Consider the following 27,003-nt stretch of genomic DNA (forward strand, 5'->3'; position numbering starts at 1 on the left):
ATGCGGTCTCCAAGTGGTAGCCGCCTCTGCTTGAAGTCTTTGGAGTTGAAGGAATTGAAGGTCTCAATTCCAAATTTAATTGGGTAATATCCATTACCCAATATGCACGGCAGTATCATTGCCAAATCCCTTACTGAGTCATGTACTGCCTCCATGCAATTTGTACAGGAAAAAGGGTCCAGTCCTGAAGGACACCTACAGCCCCCTTATATCATCGAATCTCCAGAACACTTTACACGAGCATCAGTACCAGATTCAATGCATACAAGTCTAAAGAAAATTTTCTTTTCACAATTTTCTACTTCGAAAATGAAGCAAAAAGATAAACACAAACACAAAAATAGTTTTCACCTTTATGTAATGCCATAATAATTTTTCAAACCGAAAACAAAAAATACCCACCAAAACACTGATTACAAATCATGTTTTAATCTCCCTAACAGACATCCTAACATCGATTCTTTTTTGTTTTTATCTTTCACTTTCATTTAGTGAACAGCCAAACAGAGTCCTTTGTCAAAAAGATTCAGTTTCTGATTTTTGAAGCCAAATTTGCCCATTGGTGTCTTAAATTTTGGCAAATTTTCTTAGATTTCGGAGGTAACCAAAGAAGCTTGGAAAATGATTATCTTCAAAACCATTTAAAATGAATCACTTATACCCAATTTTGACCCTTGAAAAGCTGGATAACATGTCCAGTTATGTCGTCACTACCAATTCCATACCACATGCAATACTCTTCACCAGTCTAAGAGGAGAGTTGATGTGAATCTATGATACCATGTTTGAAGATCAATAGGGCTTCTTTTTCTTTCTTTCTGCTGGGGATTATGCCTAACATAACGACCCATCAAATATTCCAGCATCCACAAGGACCACAACAGTATCCTTTTTTACATAGGAGGAATGCCCACTATCAATATTGATGAATTACGTCTTCCTTGTCAGCATGTTCTCTGGAGGTGTGTATTTGCATGCAGGGTAAAAATTAAAGCAGAATTAGAAAATGGGAAATTAACAGCATTACAAAATGAGAAACAACCGATCTAAATTTAGGGGGTCTAATCCTAATCAAATCCCTTCATTTAGGGAATTCAATTCTCATCAAATCCCTAAATTTTGGATAATCCAATCCTCATTTATGATAAGGATTCCTATTCTTATTATATAGTATTCTTAATACTAGCCACCTGGAAATCAACAAAAGTATCAGTCGAGTTCACAATGGTTCCCACCCCAACGTGTCTTGAGGTTGTGCAATAATTGGAGTGGAGTTGTACATGAATCAGGGCCCAATATCCATTACCCAATAAGATTGGTGTAAACCATGACTTTTTATGCATGACTTGAAAAAGTGAAGTCAATGCATAAATACTTTATTCTGACCAATAAAAAATATTGTTTTGAAGTCTAGGTGTGAAATAAGCACAAACGGCCCAAACTTTACCTCACTCAAGATAAAATCATCTTTAGTAGCCGCCTCTATTTGAAAGTTTTTGGAGTTGTGACAAGGATCCTCTCCACCTCACTTAGAGTTGTATGTATGAATGACTTGGAAAATGATTATCTTTTAGAACTATTTAAACTTAGGTCCAACTATTTAAGATGTTCCAATTCCAGTAAATAATCACTTATCAGTTCACCCAATTTTGACCCTTCATACATTTCATGAATCTGGATAACATGTCACAGCCAATTCCATACACAAACAACACTCTTTTCACTAGACCAAGAGGAGAGTTGATTTTTATCTATGAAAATAACTGATATTCAACACAAAATAGAAGTAATTGTAGTTCAGTTATTAAATATACAAAATAATTTTCTCTCATCTTCTGTTCTCTTTTATGATATCTTGCTATAATAAAAAAAAATGAGGATATTCAGGTTTAGTTTTCATTTATGCAAAACGTAACTAAATAACAGATGATTTCTAGACCCCATTGCATCTTGGAGAAATATTTACTTTAATCCTATGCATACTTTTTTTTGGTGGGGACAAATAATTTTTTAAGGAAAACCACGTTGTAACGCATCTTAAGAGCATTTTGTTTTTGTGTTTTCTTTTACTTTTAGGGTAAATGTATCATAAATCCCTGAATTTAATATCACTGAGGTCTCGGTATGTTTTATACTGAGACAGTGAGTTCATAATTCCACCTGTACGGATGCGGCAACCCCCACAACCGTGCAGACATTGATGCTTTGGTTGCAGGTTCTACGGATATAGATATCGACTCGTCCACCTAGCGTATGAGATGTTATGATTGGAACACTTCGCGACAGTCATAAGTCACTGACTTTTATGGGTAGTCCGCATTTTGAGTATTTTATTTATGGCTCGTGTCCTACGTGGCATATGTATTTATTGAGTCTGTATTTTAGTATGTAATTAGTGTAATGCGTTTTATAAGCCTTAAATAGATAGACTTGTAAATGGCTCTTGTTGTAATTAACTGTTATGTATTAGATATATTTCCGCTTTATGATATGTGTTTTGCTGCAGATTAATTATTATATTCCGCTGTTAGATGTAACTCTGATTATCAGGTAGATGCTATGGGGCATGTGCCATATGTTGGTTGAGCGACTTGTAGTCGTGCCACTGTGAAGATCCGTTAGTATTTTTTTTTTCTTTTTTTTTCTTTTTAAAAAAAAGGCCTTCACAAAAATAATTAAGAAAACTAATAATAATTTGTATGATAGAAAAAGATGCATTTAATCTTTAATTAATATTTTAACACATCCCTTACGTGTGAGTTTAAATACTCGATCACTCAATAAATTAAGCTCAATATATAGAATAATTAATTGAAATGAAAGGTGAATTATTGAATCAGAGTTCGAACTCTGAACCTTTATTTTAATACCATCTTAAATTATCTCTTATCTTAAAAATTTAATATGATAAAAAAATGATAAATTTAATCATTTAATTAGTATTCAAATACTCAAATTGTATAAGTATAAATTATAAAAAATTAAAGTAGGTGAGGAGTGAGATCATCATTAATGGCAAGCAATTGGTCCAACAATATTTATTTAACAAGCTCATATTGTCTATAAGGGATAACTCAATCCGTTGGAGATCACGCCTCATAAAGCGGAGGTCATTAGTTCGAATTCTCCATCACCCTCTTATGTGAACTTATTAAAAAAAAAAAAGAAAAAAAGAAAAAAAAAAGCCCTATATCAAAATCAGTAAAACATGCACCAAATGCGTATAAATAATAGTAATTATCTTAAATTAAATTAAATTGTGCTGTCTATCTTCATAATTCCCGCCACATTGAAGTTAGAAAATTGATGAAATTCACTCACATTGGGGTTTTCTCAGAAGAAGCCCTCACTGAGTCTCTGGAATCAAAAGATGGAATATAAAAGTAGTAGGGAGAAAACAACTCAATCCCACTTATCCCAGAGTGAATTAAATCAATTTTTTTGGGCCCAATAATGCATTTTGTGCACCTTTCTATGGTCGTTAAATATTCTTGCAACGCATATCCAGATATATTTGGTGGCAGAAAACAGAGTAGTGAAGATCACATTTTTGGATATTGCAACTTCCGAAGCTGCTGCAGAAGTTTTCTTCAGCCAAGTACCAGGTGAAGAGGTTGAAATTGTTGGGCTCTCATGAGTAAGCACACTGAGCTCATCTGTATTTATCAATATGAAGAATCGAGGACTCTTTGCATACATGACACGTGGGCAACTGCTCTTGAGTGCTGGACCTGTGCTTTACCGACTTGGCTTCCGTCAAGGCTGCAGAAAAAATGTAACAGATTGTTTCTTTACTTCAGTGCCAATGGTTGATCAATGCGAAGCTAGTATATATGTAAGGTCTGCTCATCCCTTTCCTTCATTCTTCTCTCACATTTTGGCAGTAACTATTAGATACATGATTTCTTCTTTATTGACTCGTTATCGAGGTACTTGGAAATGTGAGGCAGTTGAGGGGATATGTTACCAAGCAGGCCCTATATATTGCAAACTCAAATGCCAACGCCTGCAGTTTCTCTCTCTCTCTCTCTCTCTCTCCATGCCATAACAGCTTCTCCTCTATAAAGCAGCTTCTTGCAATACGGGAAGAAGCTGGGGTTTCCCTAATTTTTAAACTTAAAACACTTCTGAAGTGAGAAGATGGGGTTTGTCTTGGTCAAAAGGGAAATAGGACCATACCAAACATTTAAGAGTTTTGGTCCAAGTTATTGTCTTCATGATTTTAAGAAAAATTGGTAAGGAGGAACCATATTATGATTATAAAACACTTCGGAAATTCATCAAAATATGAAAAATTATGGTTAAGTTGTGCTGGGATTTTGTTGGACGATTATGACTAGGTTGGTCCCACACCAAAAAAATGATAGTTCCGCACCTAAACGTAATGCTCAAAATTTAAGAGATTTTGAGGGGATGGTGACAGAACTAAAAGCCATTATGCTCAAATATCTTTATGTTTGGATGGCTGTCTACAACACTTCTTGTTTCTCTAATTTCTTAGAATTTCTTGATATGTGTTCTTCTTTTCCTTAGTTGGGTGTTTCTCTTGTATGCCTCCCGTGTTTTTGGGTTCGCCTGTATGCGCTTTTTAATTAGATTGAAATACTTATATTAAAAAAAAAAAAAATTCCTCTTTTGAGCTTTTTCACAATTTTTTTTGTTCTTATCTATTCCCTTAAAGCTCATCACCCCCCCCCCCCCCCCCCCCCCCCCCCCTCTTCTAGCCCTGTAGATTTCAGAACTTCTGTTCTAACTGCTTTTGAGGAAAGGGGAATGTGACGACCCATTTTTTTTTTTTTTTTTTTTTTACTTTTACAAAACGTAAAACGAGTCCTCACAGTGGCACGACGATATGCCGCAAAGCCAACATATGGCACATGCCCCATAACATGTACCTGATAATAAGAGTATAACATACATCTATCTATGCAGCGGAAAACATAAATCTGAATAGCAGAAATTACAACTTATACATCTATCACAAATGAATTACAACAAAGAGCCATTTGACATCTATCTATTTGAGTTTTATTAACACAATATTTACATAACAATAATGACTTTACAAAGAATAAGTGACATAAACGTCACAAGCCATATCAAACCTATAAAATAATGGACAACCCGTGGTCCGACAATTATAACTGTCGCGGCGAGTTTCAGTCATAATATTCCAAGTACACTACTACCAACCCATCAACTATACTGAAGTACCTGCAGCCAAAGAAACATCATCTACACGGTTGTGGTGGTATCCACATCCGCATAGGTGAAAGAATGAGTTCACCGCCTTAGCATGAAACATACTAAGACCTTAGTGGTATAAGACTAACTGAGTTTTCACAAAGAACCAACCTTTCTTTCTATTTTTAGTCGTGCGAGCACTATATTAGCCACAATTTACCAATAGCTAATACAGCAAACATCGGCTATTCTGAAAACATTTAAAACATACTATATAGCTGTGAACATATGTAGAAGTTCCAATCTACCGCTTGGAAGTTTCTACATATAGACTCCTATATAATAATACTTTTCATTGGTCGCTCAGACATATGTGCATACGATCACTCCATCACAGATATCACGCATACACACAAGTCTTAAGCAAAGAACATGGCATCTTACTCTTCCATACTAGGATAACATCCTTCAACAAAATACTCGCAACACCATCCCTAATCGTATTTCAGTTTCATGCCTTGAACGTCAGTAGATCATAAAAGCACTAGAGCTAAACTCAATCATGCTAACACATCTTTCCTGAAGAACAAGAACAGTCAACCTTCGTACTCATAGACATGTCATTACTCGCGCCTGGGCAGTCATGTATCCATGTACTTTCAAGTTCAATGTATGCTATTAACACATGACTATCCAATAGAAATATACATAAGCTCTTATCCATAAAAACTCTTATGCATACTACTACGTCTAGCAAAACTACTCATATCATAAAAACATCACTCATAAAACAATGCTATACATGATATGCATGACTGGGTCTACTGGGGCTTCGGTCCCCCACGATGCTGATAACTGATGTTTAACTATATCCTGCTGCTTTACTACTGTACTGCTGTTGATGTATGCTCTATACTACATGTTCTATGCTCTGTGCTTGACCAGTATATGTTTCACTACTATATCACGCTATAAAATCATGCAATTGCTAAATCACGTTCTCTTAAAATTAAACAAATCTAACATTACATCAAATACTTTGAAATCATTTGAAACACAGTTTCTTCATAAAATCTAAACAGTTTGAACATGACATGTTCTTAAACTCAAAACATAATTTCATAAAACGTAAACAGTTTCAACATGACATATTCTCAATAATTTGCATAATTTAAATCCCTACCGCAAAACATAACACTTTAAATCAATTTAATACTTTTCACTCCTGCACTATTTCATAAACATCATTGATATAGTTTAAACATAATCGAAACTAATCAAATCATCTCAAAGCATATAATTCATCATATGGTTGGTTCGGTTTCATAAACAATATATATTTTTATCAATTTATTACATATAAAAATATATATATTTCTGAGTGAGTGAAATACCCACCTTGGCTGCATTAGACTCCTGACTTGAACTTCTACTGGATTCCAATTACTCGAACTCTACATTGGAGAGCAAGTCTACGTCTCCAATCACGACACAAGCCTACAAACATTGGTAACATTAGACTATGCTATTGAACCTAAACCCTATGACACATAAACTACTCGCTTGCTCACACGTCGCGTCACTCACTTCTAAAGCTAGCTAGACACCTTAAGCTATTATTAAATTTACCATTGGTTTTTGGTTCCTATTGTATCTTGTTTATTAACATAAAATGTATTTACTCCTTTTACTAGCTTATTTATTATTGTTGCACCTCATCATCTATGTTAATCCTTTTTATAGCGTGTTGCTTATTTACTAAGTTAACAATATATTTTCAACGCATATGCATACGTATGTATATATACACATATATACATGTACATATACAACTCTCAAATTCAACCAATGATACACTAAAACACTTAGTGTACATGGATATGTGAATTTAGCAACAAGTCACCTTGTCATCATTATTAACTATTAAGTCTTATAATTTGTTTATCCATTTAAGCTAAGTGCATTCGGTCTATATATATATATATATATATATATATATATATATATATATATATATATATATATATATATATATATATATATATATATATATATATATATATAAATATATAATGCTTATCAAGCTGAGCATAACCTCATAAATCACTTAGGTATTTTATATTGCATAAGTACATTAATCACCTAATTACATCACCACTAGGCTTTGGAACCTATTCATGTATTTCTATAATGTTGCTATTTTATGTTTGTTGTCTTAAGGCTATTTGGACAATTGACCATTTCAAACATTCTCATTTAAGCATTACACTTAACACTTAATCCTTGCTAATTACTAGTCATCTACGCAAATCTTATTCTTTCATTACATAAACACTTGAGTACTTAAACTATAGAGCATAATCTTATTTAACATGTTAACTTGATAACCCTTATTGTAATTTATGTGAATCTATTTAATAAGCATAATTTATAACTGGTAAATCTCCTATTTATTTCTTGGTCTTTACAGGGAACAAAAGGATACCAAAACCCAATAGCAATTCCAAAACAGCATTATGGTCCTATATGAGTCCATAAACAATTGAGTTTGCCAACCTTTGAAGATAGGCTACTTTGGAAGTGTCAAATGCTCATCTCTATTGATTGTGAGAATCCTTGTTGTAAAACTACCGACTCATTTTCTTATTTGGTCTGTTCATTATACACCTGAGAGTTCCTTTAAGTCACCCTTATGCGCTCGAATTATTGCAATGTTGAACCCTTTCCATGTGCTTTTAGAATGCAAAGTTCAAGCTGCTCTGCTGTTGTTCATTTGTTATTTTAAGCATGATTTTCTTCGTGTTCTTCGGGGAAGAATGTTTAATATCATTGAAGATTTTTTTAGAACTAATACATCTAGTCAGGTTTGGACCAGAGCAAATATAACAAATTCTACTGCATCTTAATTACAAAATTAAGCCTTAAAAACCCCAAGGGGTTGGCTCAAGTAGTAAGGGCCTTGGTCTTTGTGGTAGTCCTATGAGGTATAAGGTTTGAATCCCTTTGGATGCAAACAATTCTTTGGAGCCAGCTCGCCGGAGTATTACCCGATTTGTGTGGAGAATGCGCTTTATATGACTCGGAGGTTCACCTGATAGGGGTGAGTACACGAAGTGGCTTCTCCTTAGAGGAGTTCCTCGTCATAAAAAAAAAAAAAAAATTAAGCCTTAGACTGAAACTGCTCGATAGGAATTTACGGTGATTTTAAATTTAAGTGACTAAGTTTTATGTTAAAAGTAGGATCCCTGTACTATGATTCTGCCTGTATGTCAGGACTTCTTCTGGTAATATTGCTTATATCTTCTTTTTTGAACTGCAGGTGTTTGTTGTGGCTGTGCTTGCAATTTTTCCATTGGTACCTAGAAATCTTTCACAAAGAGCATTTCGGCTTTCCTTAATGGGCACTGCATGTTCCTCTCTTTTTTCCTTGTATTCGCTATATGGGGTATTTCTTTTTCTGTTTCATTGAGCTTGTAACTTTTCACTCCATACATGGTTTGTTATCTTTCTTCAAGTTCAATTAACCAATCTTATGTTGTTGCAGAAACCCAGGGCATGGAATGCACATGCTTTGCAAGTTTACTTTCAGTCTATTGCTGTAAAGACCAAGGTTTGGTCTCATCCACAGCCACGTGTGTGGCTGTGGATTGTTTTGGAGAAAATAATTTTCTCCCTTCAAGCCCCACGCGTCAGCACACCCCCCCCCCCCCCCCCTCTCTTTCTTTTTCTCTTCTTCCTTTCTTCCTTCCTCTCACCACGTCTCCTATCTTTCTTTCATTTTTCCTTTTCCTTCCATTTTCCCCCATCTTCCCGTGCAACCCAACCGAACCCATTGGACCCGTGAGAGTGAGAGTGAGATTGAGAACGAGAGAGATCGAGATTGTGAGATGGAAAGAGAGACAGTGAGACGCGGAGATGGAGGACCCGATCAGTGGGTCGCTGTCGGTGGGTCGGCGACGGTGGAACCAGACGACGGCGACGATGGCGACTCGATTCCCGGTGGCCAGAAGTCGATTTTCGGTGAGCTAAGGAGCTCCGGCGGAACCCAGGAGCCGAACCACGAAGACCCGTAACCCATGCGACCCGTGACTCGACCGAGCAAGGAGAGACCCGATTCTCCATGGCAACTTTCCGACGCGATTTCCGGCGGTTGGAGGCTGTTCTCCGGTGGTTTCCGTCGGTGGTGGACTACCCAGTGACCCGTGCGTGTGTAAGACTCGGAAGACCCACCAAAGTCATGACCCAGTGACCCGTGAAACCCGGTTCTCTATTGGTGTTTTCCGGTGAATTTCCGGCGACTGCCAGTGGCGTTTTCCGGCGGATTTATTGAGGAAAATCCCCAAGGTATAAATTCTATAATTTATATGGATTAATTTGTTGATTGTTGAATTAGGGTTTGATAATTTTTGGGGGATTCTCTATTGGTTGGTTAGAGGATTTTGCATTGATTAATGATAGGGTATTTTTGATTGTTGATCTCCCTGTTTTGGTGTTCTCCTTGTTAGCCGATTGTCTATGAGGTTGGATTGTGTGTTGTTCCGGCCAGTGAGTTTTTGTGGTGTGTTCGGTGGCTGTGATTTCTGTGGGTGTTGAAGCTTTGATTTATTTCCTCAGTTATGGTTGATGATTTTCAGAATTGGGTTAACTTTTGGGAAGAAATTTGGTGGATTGCTATGGCTTTTGTTAAATCTGAATTTAGGGTTATGTTTGTGAATTTTGGGGCTTTTGTTATGAGGATGGGCTGATTAGTGTAATTTTGATGGATTGGTGTGGGAGTTTTAAATTGAGTGGTAACGTTGGGTTATGGTTACTTGATAGAGAATGAGCATAATGTTTATGGATGTGAATTGAGGCTTTAATGGATGTATTTTGTTGTTGACCGAATGAGTTATTGATGTTGGAGTTGGTCTCTTTGATTTTTAGTTATGTTGCCTATGGATGATATGTGTTAATATTTGAGAGCTTTGGGCTTGATGAATGGCCATAGATGTTGAAGGTTTGGTCGTAGGAGAATCTTGGATTATTGTTGGAATAGAGATTGTAATAATTATGATTAATCTTGTATGAATTTTAAGGGATTTTGGGGTGTTGGTTGTGATTTAATTCTACGGATGTGCTTTTGAGGTATATTGCTTGGTTATAGTTGATGAATGATGTTTGGAGGGAAGTTCATAGTTATTGAATTCTCTTTGGGAAAAGATTGGACATGTGTGTGTGTAAAATTGATGATTTTGGAAAATGATATTGCTTGGTTATTTTCTTGAGGAGTATAACTTTGAGGAACATAATTTGGTAGGGAGTTATTAATTATTATTGTAGGTTGAAATTGATATTGAGTTGGGTTTATGAGTTTGATCGTGGGTTATTTTGCCTATGGATGAGGCTAGGTTCATTTGGCTTTGGACTATATTTCAAGAGTCTAGATTTAGTGTAGGAGTAAAGGCAACATAGAGTAAGTGAGCAAATAAAATATATTAACATAAAGAATGAATAGACCCATGAGTAGGTAAAGTAATTATATAAATGGATTATGGATTTAGGCTAATATAATTGAAGACATTAAGATAATCTTTAAGTAGAAGTCGCTAAAGTTCTAGGTTGGAAAGACTAAATGGATTAGCCTAAAGTGTTGTATGTGTATATGTATATATGTATATATGTATACATGTACATGTATATGACTGAAATATATATATATTGTTAACTTAGTGAAGGAATTACAAACTATAGAAAATGGTTAACAATAATAGGGTGATACAACAATAATATATAAACCAACAAAAATAGTTAAACACACCTTTGTGCTTAATAAGCAGGATATAATAAGAACCTATAACCAATGACTAATCTAATAATAACTTAAGATATCTAGATAGCTTTCGAAGCGAGTGACATGATGTGTGAGCATGCGGGTAGCTTTTGTGTCATAGAGTATAGAGTTCAATAGCATAGTCTAATGTTACCAATGTTTGCAGGATCATGTTCGGATTGGAGACTTTAATTGGTTCTCCAATGTAGAGTCCAAGTGACTAGAGTTCAAGGGAGTGTTCGAGTTGGAGTCCAATGCAGCCAAGGTGGGTATTCCACTCACTGAGAAAATATATATTTTTATATGTATTGAATTGATAAAAATATATATATTGTTTATGAAACTGAACCAACCATATGTTGAAATGTATATGCTTTGAGATGATTTATTAGTTTCGATTATGTTTAAACTATATCAATGATGTTTAAGAGATAGTGCAAGAGTGAAAAGTATTGACTAGATTTAAAGTGTTAAGTTGAGATTTAAATTATGCAAATTATTCGAGAACATGTCATGTTGAAACTGCGTAGATTTGATAAAGAAACTAAGTTTTAAATGATTTCAAAGTGTTGGGTAAAATGCTGGATTTGTTTAGTTTTAAAAGGGCATGATTTAACAACTGCATGATTTCAGCGTGACACAGTAGTGCAATATATACTGGTCAAGCACGGAACATTGAGCATGTAGTATAGAGCATACATACCAGCAGTATCAGTATATCAGCAGCATAACAGTATCAGCAGTATCAGTATCAGCAGCATAACAGTATCAGCAGCATATCGTATCAGCAGCATTATTAGCCCCAATTCATGCATAGCATTATAGCATTGTTTTATGAGTGATGTTTTTATGTTATGAGTAGTTTTGCTAGACGTATTAGTATGCATAAGAGTCTTCATGAAAAAGATCTTATGTATATTTTTATCGGATGGTCACATGTGTTAATAGCATACATTGAACTTGAAAGTACATGGATACATGACTACCCAGGTGCGAGTAATGACATGTCTATGAGTAGGAAGGTTGACTGTTCTTGTTCATCAGGAAAGACGTGTTAGCATGATTGAGTTTAACTCTAGTGCTCTCATGATCTACTGACGTCAAGGCACGAAGCTGGAATACGATTAGAGATGGTGTTGCGAGTGTTTTGTTGAAGGATGTTATCCTAGTACGGAAAAGTAAGATGCCATGTTCTTTGCTTAAGACCTATGTGTATACGTGATATCTGTGATGGAGTGATCGTGTGCACATATGTCCAAGCGACCGGTGAAAAGTATTATTATAGAGGGGTCTATATGTAGAAACTTCCAAGGAGGGATGTCTGGAACTTCTACATGTTTTCACAGCTATATAGTATGTTTTAAATGATTTCTGAATAGTCGGTGTTTGCTACATTAGCTGTTGGTAAATTGTGGCTAATATAGTGCTCGCACGACTAAAATAATATAAAGGTTGGTTCTTTGTGAAAACTCAGTTAGTCTTATACCACTGAGGTCTTAGTATGAGGTATACTAAGGCGGTGAACTCATTATTTCACCTATGCGGATGTGGATACCACCACAACCGTGTAGATGATGTTTCTTTGGCTGCAGGTACTACGGTATAGTCGATGGGTCGGTAGCAGTGAGCTTGGGATATTATGACTGAAGCTCACCACGACGGTTGTAATTGTCGGACCACGATTTGTCCACTATTTTATAGGATTGGTATAGCTTGTGATGTTTGTGTCACATATTCTTTGTAAAGCTATAATAGTTTTGTAAATAATGTGTTAATAAGACTCATACAGATAGATATTAAATGACTCTTTGTTGTAATTAATTTGTGATAGATGTATAAGTTGTAATTTCCGCTATTCAGATTTATGTTTTCCGCTGCATAGATAGATATATGTCATACTCTGATTATTGGGTACATGTTATGGGGCATGTGCCATATGTTGGCTGAGCGACATGTAGTCGTGCCACTGCGATGACTCGTTTTACGTTTTGTATATTAAAAAAAAAAAAAAAAAAAAAAAAAGGGGTTGTCACAATTGCTGCAACCAAGGATTTTATCTACTTCATCTACTGCCTTATCTTTGTGGCTTCAAATCTTTGCCTTAAGTGTGAGAATTGCTTAGTTAAATTCTTTCTCTAAGTTCGTCATTTTTGTTCTTCTGTCAAAATTATTGAATTGATCTTTTTTCTTACCGTGCCTAGTATGATGAGGTGATCTTTGTTGCAGTTTCCTTTATTCCTATTTTATGTCGAGCACTTGAGCATGTTGCCAAGTTCCTTAGGCATAATTTCAGTCGTTCCTCCTTGTACAGGTGGGAGAGTTATGAACCTCTAATGATATATATCTTTGGTTGGATTTACTTGCTTACAATATGTGTTTTTATCCTATTTGGTTTTTCTCAATCATATAGTCTTATTGCCCATTGAGTGATATTTCATTGAATGCTGTCTGTTGTATGAATTTAATAATGTGATACAGTCAATTGGCACTTCAGAGAACTGTTGGAATGTGGGTTTCTCTTGTGATCCTTGAAATGATTAGGATTATTCTACAACTTTGGTTTTGATGTTTGGTTTAACAAAATGATGCTATTATGTTATTATTCTTACCTAATATTGTTTGTTTTGCCTTTTGTCACCGCATATTTTATTGGAAAATAAAGATGTGGAACTACAGAAAATTGAAGAAAGCAGAAAAATAAAAAACTGTATAGAAAGAACACTGGACAGTAAGGCGAATGTAAATATGTCTCTTACACAAATATTGCCTCCCACTTAAAGAACAAGTTTTGCAAAAGGGAATACAACAATTTTATCCTCAGGATATAATACTACCTGAATGCAGCGTGCAGATTAGAAATTCTGAACACTGCTCTGAATTTAGAAATTCTGTAACAATAGAGAAGATGAAAAAGAAAAGAAGGAAAAAGATTTCGAAAATATGCTGAAAAATATGTTTTATCTAAATTTTAGAAACAGTTTACAACAATTTTAATACAGTTTCTAACTGTTGAAAACACAATTTCTGACTGTTGAAATAGCAGTTAGAAAATATAGTTTCTGACATTTTAGAAAAACAACTAAATATTCAAAAATATTACTGTTAAAAAAGCAATTGTACACATCAGGAAAAAAAAAAACACGTAATTAATAATCTTGTGTGCAACGGTGCGAAGTGCGTCTAAAGCGTCAAAGCAACACGCGTGCGTGCGACGACTAGTGCTTCGTACCGGCACAACTAATACATGTATACTCAAAATCTTAACTAGTATAAGAGCATGATAAATGCTTATAAAACACACAAAATACTCATAGCTTTTCAATGTGAGACAAAGAGTAATAAAAGAAATAGAAGGAAGTTTAAATATTCAAATTTAAGATAAACTTAAATTTTTATATATTTAAATTGGAGATAAACTTAAATTTTCAAGAAATAATTTTCAACTTTTTGGAGATTCCTTCAAGCATTTGTGCGAGTCATTCCCACTAATTAATATCTCAGTAGTGCTGGTCGTGTTTACTTAATTCAGTTTTAGCGCTCTTTAGATAGTTGATTAGCGTGTGCATTCAGATTTTTGGTATCCAACTATCTCAATTGAGTCTATCATAATTTTGAATTATTATTGCATACTTTTCCTGTAATATTGGTATATCAATACTCACAGAGTACCTTATTATTTGACTAAATTTTACTCTTGGGCATTGGTTTATTATGCTAAATGATTGTTTTAAAGTGCTACACGGTTTTCAGGCCAGAACCTTGACTCCCTTGTCATGGTGTCTCCTTGTCTTCATGTAGTGCAGTAGTGGAGTTTGTGATCTACTGGACTTTCTTCAATGCCTAAGTTAAACATATAATTGTTTCAACTTCTCTAATATGAGCCTTTATATTTTATTTATTCTTTGGGTATATTTAACTTTTTTCATATTGTTGGCTGAATGTTTCCAGCAAAACACACTTCAAAGGGCAGCAGATTATGACATGACAACACAAGATAATTAGGGAAGGTTGCTGCAGAATTTCTGCAGAAAAGTGAACAAAACAGAGGTAAAAAACAGAGAAGTGGAAGGGGTTTTTTCTGCAGAATTTTTCTTCTTCTATTCTCAGGAGACTTCCTTTTTTTTTTTTTTTTCTTTCATATATCCATACAGTAGCTTCTTTCATTTCCATACAAAACAAAAAGAGCCTTTTACAAACATGTTTCTAGAAGCCTACATGGATACATGACACCCACTTACTTTCACCTACTACAAACCAAGGTTTAACAAAAAACACAACCAAGGTAAAAAAGTAACTAGTCAAAACACATTAGTAGATAACATTCTCCCCCTTAATGTGCTGTTCTTGAACTCCTAATGCTTCTCTGAGTTTCTGGAACTTTTCCTTTGGCAAAGCTTTGGTGAAAATGTCAGCTACTTGCTCATCTGACCTGCAGAATTTCAATTCTATTTCTCCTTCTTCAATTGCTTCTCTAATGAAGTGATGCTTGATCGCAATGTGTCTGGTCCTGCTGTGATAAACTGGATTCTTTGCCATTGCTATAGCTGATTTGTTGTCACAATACAAGTATACAGCCTCTTCTTGTTTCTCACCAATATCTTCAAGAATTCTTTTCAACCAAATAGCTTGAGACGTTGCTATAGCTGCTGAAATATATTCTGCTTCTGCTGAAGATTGAGCAACTGATTGTTGCTTCTTTGAGGACCAAGAAAACACACCTGATCCAAGTGAAAAAGCATAACCTGAGGTGCTTTTCATATCATCAACACATCCACCCCAATCACTATCACAAAAGCCAATCAACTTCACAATGGATTTTCTGCAGTATCTAATTCCATAACTTGTGGTGCCTTGAATGTATCTAAGCACTCTTTTTGCTGTTGCAAAGTGAAAATGACTTAGAGAATGCATGAACCTTGATAGCAAACTTGCTGCAAACATAATATCAGGTCTTGTTGCTGTGAGGTATAGCAAGTTTCCAACCAAACTTCTATAGAGTGTAGCATCCACCTTTTTTCCTCCATCCTCTTTCTTTAATTTTTCATTGACAGCAAGGGGTGTAGTCATTGGTTTGCAACCAAGCATTCTGAATTTTTTCAGAATTTTTTTAGCATACATCTTTTGAGAAATGAACACCTATTCTTTGTCTTGATACACTTCAATACCAAGAAAGTAGTGTAGCAGCCCCATATCACTCATCTCATACTTTTTCACCATATCTTTCTTGAATTCTTCAATCATTTCAATACTACTTCCAGTCAAAATCAAATCATCAACATATAATGCAACAACAAGCAAATTCACATTACCTTTATGCTTTACATACAAGGTTGGCTCATTCTTACTCCTTTTGAAACCACTTTCATTGAAATAGTTGTCAATGTGGCTATACCATGCTCTAGGAGCTTGTTTTAGCCCATACAAAGCTTTTCTCAACTTGTACACTTTTTCTTCTTCTCCTTGGATGACAAATCCTTGAGGTTGCTCAACATATGTGACGACCCGGTTTTTTTTTTTTTTTTTTTTTTTTTTTTTTTTTTTTTTTTTTTATACGAAACGTAAAACGAGTCATCGCAGTGGCACGACTACGTGTTGCTCAGCCAACATATGGTACATGCCCCATAACATGTACCTGATAATCAGAGTATGACATTTATCTATCTATGCAGCGGAAAACATAAATCTGAACAACGGAAATTACAACTTATACATCTATTACAAATTAATTACCACATAGAGCCATTTAACATCTATCTGTATGAGTCTTATTAACACAATATTTACAAAACAACTATGCCTTTACAAAGAATATGTGACACAAACGTCACAAGCTATACCAAACCTATAAAACAGTGGACAGCCCGTGGTCCGACAATTACAACCGTCGCGGTGAGCTTCAGTCATAATATCCCAAGCACACTGCTACCGACCCATCGACTATACCATAGTACCTGCAGCCAAAGAAACATCATCTACACGGTTGTGGTGGTATCCACATCCGCATAGGTGAAATAATGAGTTCACCGCCTTAGTATACCTCATACTAAGACCTCAGTGGTATAAGACTAACTGAGTTTTCACAAAGAACCAACCCTTATTTATTTTTAGTCGTGCGAGCACTATATTAGCCACCATTTACCAACAGCTAATGCAGCAAACACCGACTATTTAGAAAACATTTAAAACATACTATATAGCTGTGAACATATGTAGAAGTTCCAATCTACCGCTTGGAAGATTCTACATATAGACTCCTCTATAATAATACTTTTCACCGGTCGCTTGGACATATGTGCACACGATCACTCCATCACAAATATCACGTATACACATAAGTCTTAAGCAAAGAACATGGCATCTTACTCTTCCGTACTAGGACAACATCCGTCAACAAAATACTCGCAACACCATCTCTAATCGTATTTCAGCTTCGTGCCTTGACGCCAGTAGATCATGAGAGCACTAGAGCTAAACTCAATCATGCTAACACGTCTTTCCTGGAGAACAAGAACAGTCAACCTTCCTACTCATAGACATGCCATTACTCGCACCTGGGCAATCATGTATCCATGTACTTTCAAGTTCAATGTATGCTATTAACACATGTGACCATCCGATAAAAGTATACATAAGATCTTTTCCATGAAGACTCTTATGCATACCAATACGTCTAGTAAAACTACTCATAACATAAAAACATCACTCATTAAACAATGCTATACATGATATGCATGACTGGGTCTACTGGGGCTTCGGTCCCCCACGATGCTGATAACTGCTGTTTTACTGTGTATCCTGTTCCTTTACTGCTGCTGTTTTACTGTGTATCCTGTTCCTTTACTGCTGTACTACTGTTAATGTATGCTCTATACTACATGCTCAATGTTCCGTGCTTGACCAGTATATATTTCACTACTGTATCATGCTCAAATCATGCAATTGTTAATTCACGCCCTTTTAAAACTAAACAAATCCAGCATTTTACCCAACACTTTGAAATCATTCAAAACTTAGTTTCTTTATCAAATCTACGCAGTTTCAACATGACATGTTCTCAAACAATTTGCATAATTTAAATCTCAACCGCAGAACTTAACACTTTAAATCTATTCAATACTTTTCACTCATACACTATCTCTTTAACATCATTGATATAGTTTAAACATAATCGAAACTAAACAAATCATCTCAAAGCATATACATTTCATGATATGGTTGGTTCGGATTCATAAACAATATATATATTTTTATCAATCCAATACATATAAAAATATATATTTTCTCAGTGAGTGGAATACCCACCTTGGTTGCATTGGACTCCAACTCGAACACTCCTTGGACTCTAGTCACTTGGACTCTACATTGGAGAACCAATTAAAGTCTCCAATCCGAACATGATCCTGCAAACATTGGTAGCATTAGACTATGCTATTGAATTACATACTCTATAACATCCTAACTACCCGTGTGCTCACACGTCACATCACTCGCTTCTAAAGCCAGCTAGACACCTTAAGCTATTATTAAACTTACCATTGGTTTTTGGTTCCTATTGTATCTTGTTTATTATCATAAAACGTATTTACTCCTTTTACTAGCTCATTTATTATTGTTGCACCTCATCATCCATGTTAATCATTTTTATAGCGTGTTGCTTATTTACTAAGTTAACCATATATATTTAGCATGTATGCATGCATATGTATATATGTACATATATACATATACATATACATATACAACTCTTAAACCTAACCGATGATATGCAATAAAGCACTTAGTGTACATGGATAGGTGAATTAGGCAACAAGTCACCTTGTTGTCATTATTAACTATTAAGTCTTATAGTTAGTCTATCCGTTTAAGCTAAGTCTATTCGGCCCATATATATATATATATATATGTATAGAAGGCTTACCGAGCTAAGCACCGCTTCCTAACGCACTTAGGTACTTTATAATACATAAATAAACGCATTAATTATCTACTTACACTAATAGATGAATTTGAAGCCTAGTTATGCATTTCCATAATATCATTATTTACCGAACTCATATTCATGTATACGTCCATATATATATATATATATATATATATACCCACACATGCAATGATTAACAAGCTTAGACCTAATCCATTAGTACACATAAACACTATGTGGATATCATTAAGCGAATTAGTTACTATGTTGTTGCACAACGAATTTATAATACACCTATAGGTTCTATAAGTCTTCTAACTTATATTTGCAAACCTAGGGGTTAATTGAGTAATTTATAGTTCTTTAACATTCTTATTAATTACTAACCATTTTGTATAGTTTGTCTTTCATTCACTAAGTTAGCAATATATACACATATATATTTTAGTCACATACATGTACATGTATACATATATACATATACACATACAACACTTTAAGCTAATTCATTAAGTCTTTCCAACCTAGAACTTTAATGACTTATACTTAAAGATCATCTTAATGTCTTCAATTACATTGGCATAAATCCATAATCCATTTATATAATCACTTTACCTATTCATAAGTTTATTCTTTCTTTATACAAATGTATTTTATTTACTTGTTTATATTAATTTCTATCCATACACGTTTTTATTATCATTACTCACATAGTGTCTCCATAATCAACTAATGCTAATGGAATATCTAACAAAACCATTCTCAAACTTCTATACCCATAATTAGTCAACTATAACATCAAGGGCCCAACTGGTATCACTTCAACTCCACACAATCACAATCAAACAACCCATCTTTATAAAGGGCTTGGCCTAAAACCTCATTACATAACCACAAATCAACCTCTTTCAGCCATCCCTTTCAACATCTTCCAAAAACCCTAAATCACATCACCAAAATTACCAACTCCAAATCCACAACCCAAAGCATTACACAACCAAACTAAACAAGCCACCCAACCTTAGCATGTTAAACATACATAAACTCTAAATCAACACTCAAATAAAACCTAAAATCAGTAGCCGGCCAAAATCCACAACACAGAAACCACACGGGTTCAACAAACCCATATACTCACCATAAACCCTAGATTTTCATCTAAATAGTTCCCAACCAAAACCCATAAAATCATTTACCCAAACAAAATCCTAGAAATTCCATACCAAAGCCATAACTAAAATCACCCCACTGCCAACACACCAAAAACAAGGGTTTTCATGCTTTAACCAAAACACAAAACCAATACACAACCATCAACAACCAACTTCAGATTCCAATTAATTAAAATAGAGGATCTAAGAACCCCAAATACTCAAACTCATCAATAAGCTAACCAAGAGTAAAATACCCAAACTAAATTAACATAGGTTGTCAGAAATTACCCCAAGGATTTTCATAGCAAATCCACCGGAATCAGTGAGCTAGAATCGCCGGAAAACATCATTGACCCGCCGGAAAACTTGCCGAAAACCACTCCTAGAGGACCGGGTCTCACAGTCACTGGTTCACTGGGAATCGTCGGGTTCAACTAAGGGTCACGGGTCTCGGGTTTTCTGGGCTCACGGGTTGCCGGAAACCGCATCTCAGGTCGCCGATCCATCACTGGTTCGCCGGGGTTCGTTAATGGAGGATCGGGTCCGGGTCTAGGCTTCGGGTCTGGTGGTTACTCGGGTCACTCGAACTAACGGGTCTTTGGGTTTCGCCATGGGATCGTCGGAAATCACCATCAAACCGTCGGATTTCGGCTTTGGTTCGCCGGAGTCGCCACTGGAACCGCCGTTCGTCGGCCCACCGATCGGGTCCTCACACAGGTCTCTCCATCTCCGTGTCTCACTCTCTCAGTCTCGGTCTACTCTCTCTCAACTTGTGTAAAGAAGGGGAAGAGAGAAATAGGGAGGGGCTGCTGTGTGCGGCTACAGAGAACAGAGGAGGGAGAAGGAAGAAAAGAAGAAGAAAAAAGAGAAGATGGTGTCGTGGAAGGCTGTCCACCAAGGAGAAAAAGAAGAAAAAGAAAAGAAGAGGAAAAGTGAAATGGATTTGTGGCAGGTTGTGAATGGTTGGGAGGGATTTTCTTTTATTTAAATCCCTCTACTTATATAAATTAAAGAAGGACCCTATTTTATTAAAACCATATCATTTATTAAATTTCAAATGCCTTATCCAATTTCCTGGTCTTTACAACATACACCTATTCTTTCGACTCTCCATTTAAGAAGGCCGATTTGACATCAAGTTGGTACAATAACCAACACTTTTGAGCTGCTAGAGAAATTAGAGCTCTCACTGTATCTAGGCGAGCTACAGGAGCAAAAGTTTCATGAAAATCAACTCCGGGCTACTGTGAATACCCTTTTGCAACTAGCCTTGCTTTGTTTCTTTGAACTGAACCATCTACATTGTATTTTACCTTGTAGATCCACTGCACACCGATAATTTCTTTGTCTTGAGGTCTCTCAACCTGTGACGTCCCACATCGCCTGGGAATGAGGATGTGCTTATATGTATAAATGCACCCTATATGACACAACGCGTTTTAAAGCCGTGATGGCAATGAATCTATCAGAACTCCGCAGTTAAGCGAGCCGCTTCGAGAGCAATTCCAGGATGGGTGACCTCCTGGGAAGTCTGGTATGGGGAGCCAAAAACGGACAGTATTGTGTCATTGGGGGTGGATCGTTGAAAATGGTATCAGAGCCATTGCCCAGCCTGAGATGGTGGGAGCGTGCACAAGCCCAAGAGGGTTGCCGGCGGGCACTCGCTGGGATGCCAAGAATGGGGTGATCCCATGAGGGTCGCCAGCGAGGACGCTGGGTCCCAAGGGGGGGTGATTGTGACGTCCCACATCGCCTGGGAATGAGGATGTGCTTATATGTATAAATGCACCCTATATGACACAACGCGTTTTAAAGCCGTGATGGCAATGAATCTATCAGAACTCTGCAGTTAAGCGAGCCGCTGCGAGAGCAATCCCAGGATAGGTGACCTCCTGGGAAGTCTGGTATGGGGAGCCAAAAGCGGACAGTATTGTGTCATTGGGGGTGGATCGTTACACAACCAGCTTCCATGTTTTGTTTTCTCAATAACTTCAATCTCATCTTCCATAGCTTTTTTCCAGCTCTCTTCTTTCTTTGCTTCTTCAAAATTTTCAGGTTCAACAACACAAAAGTTACATCTTGCATAAATATCATCCAAATTCCTTAATCTCATTGGACTTGAACTTGGAGATGTTGAATTTGAGCTTGGAGATGATGGTGAGCTTGGTGATGAGTTGAACTTGATGATGGATGAGTGCTGTCATAATTGCTTTCATTTTCTTGAGCTGGTCTTTGTTGTAAAAAGGTCATGGGAACAAGTTGATCTTCAACTTGACCTTGCTCCCAATTCCATTTTGCTTTCTCATCAAATAAGACATCTCGGCTGATGATTACTTTGTTAGTCTTCAAGTTGTATAGCCTATAGCCCTTTGACATTGAGCTATAGCCAACAAATATGCACTTCTCACTTGTCTCATCCAGCTTGTATATTTTCTCCTTTGGGATTTGAGCATAACAAATACAACCAAATACTCTAAGATGCTTGATTGATGACTTTCTTCCACTCCAAGCTTCAAATGGTGTTTTACCCCACACGGCCTTAGTTGGACATCTATTCATCAAATAAACAGCTGTGTATACATCTTCAGCCCATAAGGTTTTTGGTAAACCTTTCTCATGCAAAATTGATTTGGCCATTTCCATTACTGTTTGATTCTTCCTTTCGGATACCCCATTTTGTTGTGGAGTATAAAAAACTGTCAATTGCCTTTCCATGCCTTCATTTTCACAGAATTTATGAAATTGATTTGAGGTATATTCCTTCCCTTTATCACTTCTCAAGACTTTAATAAGACAACCACTTTGCCTTTCAACAAGACATTTAAACTTTCTAAAGATATTGAAAACTTCAGATTTTTGTTTCATAAAATAAACCCAAGTCATGCGACTATAATCATCAACAAAGAGAATAAAGTACCTGTTTTGAGAATGAGAAGGAGTTTGCATTGGTCTACAAACGTCAGTATGCACCAACTCTAACATCTTCTTAGCTCTCCATGCTATTCCTTTGGAAAATGGTTGTCGATGATGCTTCCCAAGAACACAACCTTCACAAACTTCATTCTTTTCAATGATAGTAGGAAGCCCTTGTACCATATTTTTCTGATGTAGTAGTTTGAGACTTTGAAAATTCAGATGACCCAATCTTTTATGCCACAACCATGATTTATCAAGTACACTAGCTTTTAGAGCCACTACTTTTGTATATTTGAAAGTGAGTGGAAATCTTCTATTTGGAGCCATTTTAACTTCAGCCACAATCAATTTTTCATTCCCTGCATCATACACTGTACAGCTATGTCCTTCAAAGTGAAGAGCATAGTCATGCTCCATGAGCTGTCCAATGCTAAGAAAGTTTTGATCTAACTCCGGAACAAATAAAACATCATGAATTCGCTTCAGTCCTCTTTTGGTTTCAACTCCAACACTACCTTTTCCTTTAACATCCACCACAACACCATTTCCCATTTTCACTTTGGAGCTAAATGAGGTGTCTTTGTCAATAAAGATTTCTTTTTCCGGAGTCATATGATTGCTACAACCACTATCTAAGAACCATGTATCATTCTTCTTCTCGGAAACATGTTGGCATGCATAGAATAAGCTTCCTTCACCCTCTTTCTCCTCGGTGAAATTTGCTTGTTGATTATTCTTCAATAATCTACAATCTTTTTGCAAGTGGCCAAACTTTTTGCAATGAAAACATTGTGGCTTTCCCTTGAACCAGCAGTCTTTCTCAACATGACTACTCTTCTTACAAATATTACATCTTTGTGAAGAGCCTTCATCACTTGGCTTTCTTTCATAGCTTCCTCTACCTCTTCCTCTTGGACTTCTTCCTCTTCCTCTTACTCTAAAACTTCTACCTCCTCTAGATAGGTTCCCTTCACTTTGTTTATGAGTTAATGCTTTCTTTTCATTTTTAGCATTAACTGTGAGCTTAGATTGAAATGCACTCTCTATTGATTTTTCGGAGTGTCGTTCCAACCTTTGCTCATGAGATTTCAATGAACCCAACAACTCTTGGACACCTAAACTAGAGAGGTCTTTAGTTTCTTCAATAACAGCAATTATAGGATCAAATTTTTCAGATAAGCTTATCAAAATTTTCTCAACAATTCTATGATCAGTCATATCTTCTCCATAAGCTTTCATTTGATTTACCAACTCCAAAAATCTAGTGGAATAATCTTTCACACTTTCATTTTCTTTCATTCTCATATTTTCAAAATCTCTTCTAAGAGTTTGGAGTTTGATGGCTCTTACCTTTTTATCTCCTTGAAATTCTTCTTGTAGAATATCCCATGCCTCTTTAGCTCTTGTCGCTTCCATAATCCTTGGGAAAATAGTTTCTGAGACTCCCCTTTGAATCATTCATAGAGTTCCAGCATCTTTGCTTTTGTTCACCTTCAATTCCTTTTGTTAAGCTTCAGTCAAACTTGATGTTGATTCAGGCATTTGACATCCTGATTCTACCATGTCCCATAAATCTATAGAGACAAATAAGGTCTTCATCTTTATACACCAAAACTGATAGTTTTCACCTGAAAAAACTGGAACTTGAACACTACTCCAATTCAAATTGCTTGTGCTGGCCATGGCTTTTTCTTCAACGAATCCTCTGCTTTGTCTTCAAATTTTCTGCCCAAAACTCTTTCTTTGAACCAAGCTCTGATACCAAATCTGTTGGCTGAATGTTTCCAGCAAAACACACTTCAAAGGGCAGCAGATTATGACATGAAAACACAAGATAATTAGGGAAGGTTGCTGCAGAATTTCTGCAGAAAAGTGAATAAAACAGAGGTAAAAAACAGAGCTGAAAAACAGAGAAGTGGAAGGGGTTTTTTCTGCAGAATTTTTCTTCTTCTATTCTCGGGAGACTTCCTTTTTTTTCTTTCATAAATCCATACAGTAGCTCCTTCATTTACATACAAAACAAAAAGAGCCTTTTACAAACATGTTTCTAGAAGCCTACGTGGATACATAACACCCACTTACTTTCACCTTCTACAAACCAAGGTAAACAAGTAACTAGTCAAAGCACATTAGTAGATAACACATATGAGCAATGTTATCTTTTTCTGTGCGAATAGGAAGTACTTGGAAGAGCCATGTGTTTGGGTGGAGTCAAACACAACTACCCTCAGTATACTGTCTTCACACGCTGAGATTGGACTGGGCTTCCTTATTATTTCCTTTTTCTCGTGAGATTCTCAGAGATATTTATCTTTTTCAATTATTGCACGTATTTATTTCCTTTCATTGTTATGTTTTTGCTTACTTCTGGAGTCTCTCAAATTCTTAAATTATAATTATGAAGGTGGCAAGGCAATCTAATACAAACTTTCATGTACTGGCAGGTTCGTTACATTTGTCCCTGATCATCTATACAGTTAGTTTTTTCTTATTCGATCAAAAGTGCTGTTAGCTGTAGCTAAAAGCAACTGTGCATAAGCACCAGAAAATTGATGGATTTGGTGTCCCAATCACTTTGACACTCCTTTTCACATTGACTTGATCATTTTTCTGCAAAACTGTGGACCAATGGTGTGCCATCAGTTTATTGAGAGAAGAAAACTTGGACTGTGCCTCATGATTTCACTTGCGTGAAAATATCAGTAGAGTTCAAGAAGCACTTTTAAAAAATTACAATATGCAAAAATTTGGTGGTTGATTTCTGTTGCATTTGGTTGTTATGTCATCCTGTTTTCTTATTTGGTCTGTATTTAGATTTGGTGTTAACCTTTGCATTATAGTGTATGGTACCAAATGAATTTTGTTTGGTTTGTTTGTTTTTTTCGAAATTTTCTTGCTTTTGACTCTCTTAAAACACTTTTTTGACAGCTATTGAAACTCATGTACCATGCCCCTGTTACTGCTAGTTACCACAACAATGTATGGGCTAAGATTGGGAGGATTGTCAATCCGCTCGTCCACCGCTACGCCCCATTCTTGAATACTCCAATTTCTGCTGCCCAGAGATGGCGGTTCAGGTAGAGGAAGGTAGCCTCAAAGAGAAAGGGAAGGGGGCCAAAAACATTATTCCACCTGGGCATCACTTGAACTTTTTATCTAGAAAGACTTGTGTGTCTCACAAATCTTTCATTATGGTTATAGCTAGCTGGAACTGAGGTAATGTTTGTGCCCACGCATGAAATGTAACACATGTCTGGATTAATTTGCTGAAATGAATATCTAAGTTTTGATTGTGTCAATTCGTGGATTCTCAGCCCGCATGGATGGTGGTTTTGTAAAAGTTTGGCCTATATTACTTATCAAAAACAAGTTTTGGCCTATACTAAGAGTCCGTTTGGGTTTGCGATTTTAAAAAGTGAGATTTAAAATAACGATTTTAAAATGTGCGATTTGAAAAAAATGATTTTTAAAAACGCAGTTAAGCGTTTGGCAAAATCGCAGTTTAACATTTAAAATCGCGAATTTACCTTTAAAATTTTGCGTTTTCAAAAAAGCACCATTTTATCTGCGATTTGAAAAAGCAGATTTTCTGCGTTTTCAAATCACAATTTTTAAAAACGCAGTTCCCAAACAATCTATGTTCTGCGATTTGGTTTAAAATCGCACTTATTGTCTACGAAATCGCAATCCCAAACGCACCCTAAGTGAAGAATGACTGTACAATTGGACGCATGTTTTAGCATGTAATGGTGGGAAAATTTTGCAAAATCTGAGGAGATGATTGTGTTTGTGCAGAAATATTTGTTACACTCCAGCTGCCTCTATCAAATCAAGTTCTTGGACCAGTTTGGTGTGCTGTATGTGCTTGGTTACTTTACTTTCCTGTCTGAAATCAGGAAAAAAAAAAAATTGATGTGTGATCGATAGGGTTCTGTTCTATTTGGTAACCATAAGGGTTCGAGTGACACAAAAAAATTTAGCTTTGTTTTATTTAAACTTGTATGTATTATCGTTTTTTG

The 27,003-nt window shown here is 36.0% G+C and overlaps 1 protein-coding gene and 2 long non-coding RNA genes across 3 annotated transcripts; 2 read left to right on the plus strand and 1 right to left on the minus strand.

Moving 5' to 3' along the window:
- Positions 1-26,091, plus strand: LOC133860449 (uncharacterized). Its single transcript, XM_062296055.1, has 9 exons — positions 1-83; positions 169-268; positions 8,504-8,629; positions 8,729-8,794; positions 13,043-13,100; positions 13,220-13,304; positions 25,162-25,272; positions 25,389-25,428; positions 25,913-26,091. Exons 1-9 carry the CDS (start codon positions 1-3, stop codon positions 26,063-26,065), a joined length of 822 nt encoding a protein of 273 aa, XP_062152039.1. The 3' UTR covers positions 26,066-26,091.
- On the plus strand, positions 9,015-12,841 carry LOC133859959 (uncharacterized). Its single transcript, XR_009898833.1, has 3 exons — positions 9,015-9,528; positions 11,160-11,258; positions 12,565-12,841. It is a non-coding gene; the product is annotated as an uncharacterized LOC133859959 (long non-coding RNA).
- LOC133861218 (uncharacterized) lies at positions 16,730-19,085 on the minus strand. Its single transcript, XR_009898978.1, has 2 exons — positions 18,296-19,085; positions 16,730-16,965 (listed from the first exon to the last, which is right to left on the minus strand). It is a non-coding gene; the product is annotated as an uncharacterized LOC133861218 (long non-coding RNA).
- Positions 26,092-27,003: the final 912 nt, after the last annotated feature.

This window comes from Alnus glutinosa, chromosome 2 (genome assembly GCF_958979055.1).
Source record: "Alnus glutinosa chromosome 2, dhAlnGlut1.1, whole genome shotgun sequence".
Classification (NCBI taxonomy): Eukaryota; Viridiplantae; Streptophyta; class Magnoliopsida; order Fagales; family Betulaceae; genus Alnus; species Alnus glutinosa.

What these genes read in the sequence shown, in the direction of transcription:
- LOC133860449 (XM_062296055.1), top strand. Translation starts at nt 1, where the DNA reads ATGCGGTCTCCAAGTGGTAGCCGCCTCTGCTTGAAGTCTTTGGAGTTG. An exon ending in CCTTGTATTCGCTATATGGG is followed by an intron (nt 8,630 to 8,728) that starts GTATTTCTTTTT and finishes ATGTTGTTGCAG; the next exon opens with AAACCCAGGGCATGGAATGC. An exon ending in AAACTTTCATGTACTGGCAG is followed by an intron (nt 25,429 to 25,912) that starts GTTCGTTACATT and finishes CTTTTTTGACAG; the next exon opens with CTATTGAAACTCATGTACCA.